The 7,239-nt window shown below is 41.1% G+C and overlaps 1 protein-coding gene across 1 annotated transcript; it reads right to left on the reverse strand.

Moving 5' to 3' along the window:
• Positions 1–969: 969 nt before the first annotated feature.
• Positions 970–2,121, reverse strand: tent5c (terminal nucleotidyltransferase 5C; the record flags this gene model as incomplete). Its single annotated transcript, XM_080037754.1, has 1 exon — positions 970–2,121. The coding sequence occupies one exon, from the start codon at positions 2,119–2,121 to the stop codon at positions 970–972; it is 1,152 nt and encodes a 383-aa protein (XP_079893880.1).
• Between the last annotated feature and the right edge of the window lie 5,118 nt (positions 2,122–7,239).

Below are 7,239 nucleotides of genomic sequence, written 5' to 3' on the forward strand. Positions count from 1 at the left end.
GCTTTGGAAGTGTCTTAAAAAGCAAAAAAAAAAAAAAAAAAAAAAAAAGGAACACACAGGGGCCCAAGTGTCCGAGGCCTAGAATGTCCCATTGTAAGTTTCCAGTGAAAGCTGGTGGTGGCTAAAAAGTACAGGAGCAAACTGGATTTAAGGAAGAGGAGGGGAGTCCTACACTGACATTCACAGTGAGAAAAAAAAAAAATATATACAATTTTTTTTTGTTTTTGCATTGTTCACAAATCACAGGCACTGCCGGCGTTTTGGGGAGAGGAGAGCACACATGTCTGAGATATTGACATGTCAATTAATTAAAAAAACTAATTTCCTCTCACTTTCCTTTTTTTTCCTGATGTGAACAAAGTTACTAGTGTACCACTTTTCATCCCTCCCCAGTGAAGTAAACTTTATAACACTGGTGCTCTGTTTTTTTAGGGGGGGGGTGCCATCACTTATTATATTACCCCATCCCCAATAATACAAATGTTTCAATATTTTCTTCTTTTTTTGTCCATATTTAAATTTAAATGTTTTTCTTTTTTCTATCACAGGAGAAAACCAAATTTAAGGCCATTACAATTTATTTAGTTCCTTTCTTCAAAACAATAGCCCATTCTTAAATGATCAGGGGGTAAACCTGGAGGTTAAGGCACAAAACACAACTCCATTAAGATAATAAAGGTTGATAAACAGGGAAACAACCAAACATGATGTGAAAAAAATATAATCTAAACACTTAAAAATATCACTTTTTTTCTATTTAATGACCTAGACTCTGTAGATAAGGAATGAGAAAGGATTCCAAAAAAAGCAAAACACTTGTCCACTTAAATATAATTGTGCCTTGAGAGGAACAGAGCATTTATTGCCTCAATAATACATTTTTTTGGAGGGTTTTCTTCTATTTTTTGTTTATTCCTTCTCTTAACTCTCAGCAGCAGCGGCCTCTTGTAATTCCTTCCACTGGTTTAGTCAGTTACATGGCAGCCATGTTGGAATGTTCTGGTTGGCCACATAGTAGTTGCTGAAGTTGTGGTCTCGGACGTAGGGCGCTGGCTGGTAGTAGCAGGTGACGCAGGAGGCATTGGGGATGGCGTTCTGCTCCGCCAGCACCCTGAAGGCCATGAGAGAGATGAGGTGGAGGGTCTGCCGCCGCTCGTGGCCCATCAGACACACCGTGCTCTCGTTCACCACCCTTCTGAGGATCATGAGGTAGTCGTACTTGCTCTTCTCCTCGCCGATGAAGTGGCTCTGCAGGTAGGCCTCCACTTTGCGCTGCTGCTCGCCAATATCAGGGAAGTCAATGAAGAAACGTGAGCACATGTAGCGCTCCAGGCCTTTGAACTCCTCCTCGCTGGCGGGGCGAAAGTCCCTCACCAGCAGGTTGCAGTACTTGAGCAAGCCGCCGCCCCGGATCTCCTCGGGACGCTTGGTGGCGATGAGCTTGTCCCGCAGGTGTCCCAGGGCCATGCTGAAGTCCCCGTACACGCTCTCCCCGCTCACGGTGGGGTGGAAGGCCTGGGACATGGGCGTCTGCGCCAGCTCGTAGTAGGACAGCATCGAGTCCAGCACGATCTGAAAGGAGTCCACGCTGAACTCAAACTGTCTGCGTATCGTGTCGGCGAACTTGAGCTCCACGTTGCGCCCGTTGTTATTGGAGAGGGAGATGAGGCTCCAGCGGTCCTGCTCCGTGTTGACCTTGACCAGCTTCTGGACGTAGGCCTCCTTCAGGGTCATGGGCGTGATCTTCTCCTTGTTCACGCCCGAGGGCAGAAAGTCCAGCAGGGTGCCCAGAACCACGTCCTTAATGAGCCTGAACTCGGCCTCGTGCGGCAGGTCCACCCTGAAGATGACGTCCAGGTCTTTGTAGCTCCAGCCCACGTCCTGCACCAGCACGTGGCTGGCCGTGGAGCCGTTGAGACGCACGTCCTTCACTCTGATGCCGCTCAGCTCCAGGCGGGAGCGCACACGGGACACAATGTCTTTCAGACGCACCTCCAACGTGGGGAAGTTCCCCCGTCCGTGGACCGGCACCACCTCCGTCAGCACCTCGTTCAGTCGGCTCACCTGATCCCAGGTCAGGACGCTGACGGAACAACTCTTTGATTCCTCCTTGGTATCCATCTTCTCACAAAATTCAGATTAACTAAAGATGGCGAGAGGAAAGAAAAAAAAAAAGATGTTAGTCATGGCTTTAACATGTGACAAAGACATTTCCTAGTGTTGTAGAGTAGTGGATTAAATGTCATGAAACTCTTAGTTCAACTAGATTTTTGCAGTAGCTTGTTGGTAGTTCAACTACAGTCACATCTGCAGAGTGATTCATGTCTTTGAATGTTTGTGTAGTTTATTACTGAAACTACAAACATTTTTGAGTCATAAAAGGCAAGGAATTCATTTTCTGTTTTTATAACATTGCTTCTCTAATTGCAACTCTACCACTTTTCTTTCACCTTGACTGATGTGAGGACAGGCCATTTTGTATTGTAATTTCATATCACATGTAAATTGACAAGTTGATCAATTCAAAATTTGAACTACTTTTTCTAAGTAGCTTTAGTTAACCAAACTAGATTCTTCCATACGGTAGGTGTGTTGTAATTCAACGTCTTCCACCTTCCACCTTCTTGGTCGTTTGTAAAGCTACTGCTTTCAAAGTAGCTTCCCCAACACAACAATATATATTTAAAAAAAGAGAGAGTCAGATTTGGTTTTAGTTGTAAAAATAAATATCAAACAAGTCAAATGTCAACAAATAAAACTGTGACAACTAGGAACCATTTGCTCGGCAGCTTTAAAATCTCTCATGAAACTGCAGCATCACGATCCCATTCACATTCAGCACGAGTAGAGCAGAAATGTGAGCACGAGACAACCTGCTCGCTCTCCGTAAAGGACAGAGCGCGTGAGGGTTCTAGAACAGCACACAGCACGAGCCTGGCTTTTATTCCAGAACCGCTGAGAGACAAACACCAAGCGAGCTAAAAAGTGCACCAAAGCCGACATTTTCCCACATTACAAAACAAGAAAAAAACGCATTGGGAATAAAACTGTATAGCGTTACCCACGTTTCGACAAAATAAATCACCGGTAGTTATTTGTTCCAGCTGACTTGTTTAACTCTACCTTCATGAATAACACATTAGTTTGCCACAAGCTTTACACGATGCTAAATGCTGACAAAACATTTGTAATCAATTATCAGGCTGGGCTCTAAAACCTAAACGTGAGTGTCACGCTAACTAGACTCAAAAATCACTCCATATGGCGACGAATCCCTCTGGAAAATCAGCAAAGTCACTCCAAAGTTCAGAAAGATGTAGTTGCCTACACAACGAAATACTTATCTACGTCTTACCACTTCGTACCCCAATTGCTGACACGTTTTTGAAAGCATGGCCACGACTTGGTAAACTTTTAACTTGACATTACTTTTCTAAATACACAGTTTACACACACGTTTATCAACACAAACATAACAAATGAAGGCAAGAAAGCGGTACATACATGTCCAAAATCGGGCTCCGAAAGCATTCAATGTCAGATAAAGAAGATGATAACTTGGAATCGGTGCAGACACCTCCACATAGTCCACAGCCTGGGTAAGGAAAGAGCGACACACTAATATTACCGCTGCAGTCAGTGTTTAAAACCTCTCACATTGCTAAAGGCACGCCCTCTTTATACAGCCATAGCACGACCCTCTGAAACAGATAACACCGCCGGAGCACGACACACAGTCCCCCCGTTTATGTAGAGTAGACTCATGTTCGATGAAATTCACAATGCTACTCATATCGTTGTAGCATTGATGTCAAAAAACACAATCTTTTGATAAATATTTACCCAAAAGTCCAGTTTTCATCATCAGCAGATCACATAGCCGGAGAATCGTCGAGTTTGATTGTACCAATGCGCCGAACGAAGCATCTGATTGGTCGAGGAGGTTTTTTTCGTTGCCAAGTAACCGGGCCGTCTCGTCTCATGGGGCGTTCTGTTTCTGTTGCTGTGTCACGGTTCAGTTTATGTTTAAAAGCAGCAAATGTAGCCTACCTTTTTTTCAGAGTTTATTTTGAATTATTTCGGTACATTTATATGTAGGCTACATGTTTTCCTGTTAGATATATTAGTGTAGGCCTACTTAAACCTGCAGTGTGTATAGTTTTGGGTTTTATTTCCTAGCAGACTTTGTAGAAAATAATTATAATATCCATAAACGTTTAATTTAGTGGATAATAGCTGAAAAACATTTTTAGAATGATTTGTTTTCCCTTAGAAAGGGTCTCATACTTCTTTATTATGTCTTTGGTCTCACATATGTCCAAATTTCTCCATACCTTGCTTGGACCAAGGCATTGGCACCGCCATGTTGGAAGCGTCATGGTTGGAATGTCATCAGGTGCATTGTTTAAAATTTAGAATTGTTCTTGTCCTTGAAGGCCACTGTAGCTTCTGTTACTATTCAAAAGGGGTGGGGTTACCCAGGGAGCGTTGCATTCCAGAACTTTCTAGAATTTTCTAGAACTTTCTTGATGATGTCATATAAAAGTGCAGTGCGTAGTATGACATCATCAAGAAAGTTCTAGAAAATTCTAGAAAGTTCTAGAAGGTGCAGTGTGTACAATTTAGAATTGTTCTTGTCCTTGAAGGCCACTGTAGCTTCTGTTACTATTCAAAAGGGGAGCGTTGCATTCCAGAACTTTCTAGAATTTTCTAGAACTTTCTTGATGATGTCATATAAAAGTGCAGTGCGTAGTATGACATCATCAAGGAAGTTCTAGAAAATTCTAGAAAGTTCTAGAAGGTGCAGTGTGTAATATGACATCATCAAGAAAGTTCTTGAAAGTTCTAGAATGCAACGCTCCCTGGGTATCCCCACCCCTTTTGAATAATAACAGAAGCTACAGTGGCCATCAAGGACAAGAACAATTCTAAATTCTAAACAATGCACCTGATGGCATTCCAACCATGACGCTTCCAACATGGCGGCGCCAATGCCTTGGTCCAAGAAATATGGAGATATATGAGATCCTTTCTAAGGGAAAAAAAAAATAATTCTAAATTTTTTTTCAGCTATTATGCACTAAATTAAATGTACTTATGGATATTATAATTATTTTCTACAAAGTCTGATAGGAAATAAAACCCAAAATTCTACACACTGCAGGTTTAAACATTTGTTTAAAAAATAAATAATAATAAAATAAATAAAAATACAATTATAAAAAATATTGTCATGTAGGCCTCTATGTCTACGTTTGAAAAATGTTGCCAAAATATCAAAATACGGTAGAATACAGAACCATTTATTTTATATAAACAATAAACACATTTACAATTAATTTTAATTAAAATCCATAGCCTGCATTCATTCAAATAGCTGTAGGTCTATCATTTTTGTACCTCCATAATTGATCTTAGGCTATGTTTTATCTTCTCATTTTAGTATGCAGATCTAAACAACTAGCCTAGCTCTAGAAACCAGATAGCCTACCGCTATATGAATTTATCAAAACATATCTGAAACTCCCATTTCCATTGACTTCAAACAGTGTGCTCATGTGGCCCTGCGATCACATCATTATGGATACTGCTGTGTCCTTCACATAGCCTATAGGATAAGGGCTGTAAATATCTCATGGTATGTTCTGGAAATGGAAGAACAGGCTGTTGTTTAATAGCAGAGGAAGCGTGAGACTCAGCTCCTGTGCTGATCTTTCTGGCAGGCTTTTCTCTGCATATAGGAAACAGTGCGGGGACATTCTGCTCTGTCTGGGTGGATGCCACACACAGCAGGGGAACATCTCCTCCCTTAGAATTCTTTGGAAGAAAGTCTTGTTTAGTAATTTCATCAGAACCCATTCAAAAATGCCAGTGTACATATTTTATTGCACACACACACACACCCACATGTTCTACATTGCAGCTGCATTACAGAAGCCCCCTGTGACACCCACATACACAGTGGGTGAGTTCTTCCCTCACTAAAGCGGAGGTAAATCTTTGTGAATGACGCTAGTAGGAAACTACGAACGCTATGTGAGTATGTTGATTCTTTGGAAAGTAAAACACAGACCACAGAATACACCTACTACAACAATGAGAGTTTCCTTGGAAAGGTGATTTTTATTTTGAAACAGAATTTGATAGGTGAACAGCCTAAAGCTAAAGTGCAAAACAAAGCAGGTTATTGATGAAATTAATGAAATTGATAGACACCATCAAAAAGTATCGTATTCAAGCTAGAACGAGTGCAGGAGGTTCTGCCCACACATCTACCACATGAACCCAGAAAGTTAATTTGTTCCCCTCAACATTCAGTGTTGAACTGAGTACTCGTGGAGTACTGCTTTTAAACTATATTTCAATTTTTTGTTGTATTTTCAATAGGCTGTTCTTCACTGGGCCTACTGGCCTCAGTAAATGATACCAAACACACACGTGACACACACAAATAAGTGAGTCAGTGAGAATCTGAGGATCTTAAGAATTCAGTTTTCCGCTATTTCCTTTTCTGTGCAGCTTTAATGAGAAAATGAGGAGGTGTCATGAAACTGTTAAACTACACCAGTGTGGAGCTCAGGCCATGCAGCTGTAAAGTGTGTGTGTGTGTGTTTTGCGGGGGAGCCCCTAAAGGCATAGGTTGTAAGTCAGCTCAGTGTGAGTCAGCAGTACTGTAGGAAACTAGTTAACCAGCGAGGGCATTCCCTCCGTGTGTGTGTGTGTGTGTGTGTGTGTGTGTGTGTAGTGATATTTAATTAAACTGTACAGAAGAGACAGAGCTTTTACTCTGTCATGGAAACAAACTGGGGATGAAACACTTATGAGTCAGACAAGATATTCAAATTCAGAGGCTGCGTTGTTTGTGAACCAACATGCATTTTCTACCTGTGTTGTCGATTTAAGTGCTTATCCTGAACAGAGGTTTTGTCAGACTGTTGGTAGTGCTGTCAACACTTGGCTTATACTGTATATACTTTATTTAATCAGGAAGATCACATTGAGATCAAGACCTGAGACCTCAGTACACAAATACAAACCAAACAGAAATACATTTAAATTAAAATAGTTTAATATCAAGACAATATAAGAGCAATATGAGATTTTTATTTTATTATTATTTTTTTTTATAAAAGTACAACAAAAATCCCCCCCCCCCCCCCACACACACACGTAAACACTCCTACACACACAAATTCTTCATGTCTGATTTCACGTTACACACCATTGACAGAAATGATT

The sequence above is a fragment of the Ammodytes marinus genome, assembly GCF_949987685.1.
Source record: "Ammodytes marinus genome assembly, chromosome: 12".
Lineage (NCBI taxonomy): Eukaryota > Metazoa > Chordata > Actinopteri > Uranoscopiformes > Ammodytidae > Ammodytes > Ammodytes marinus.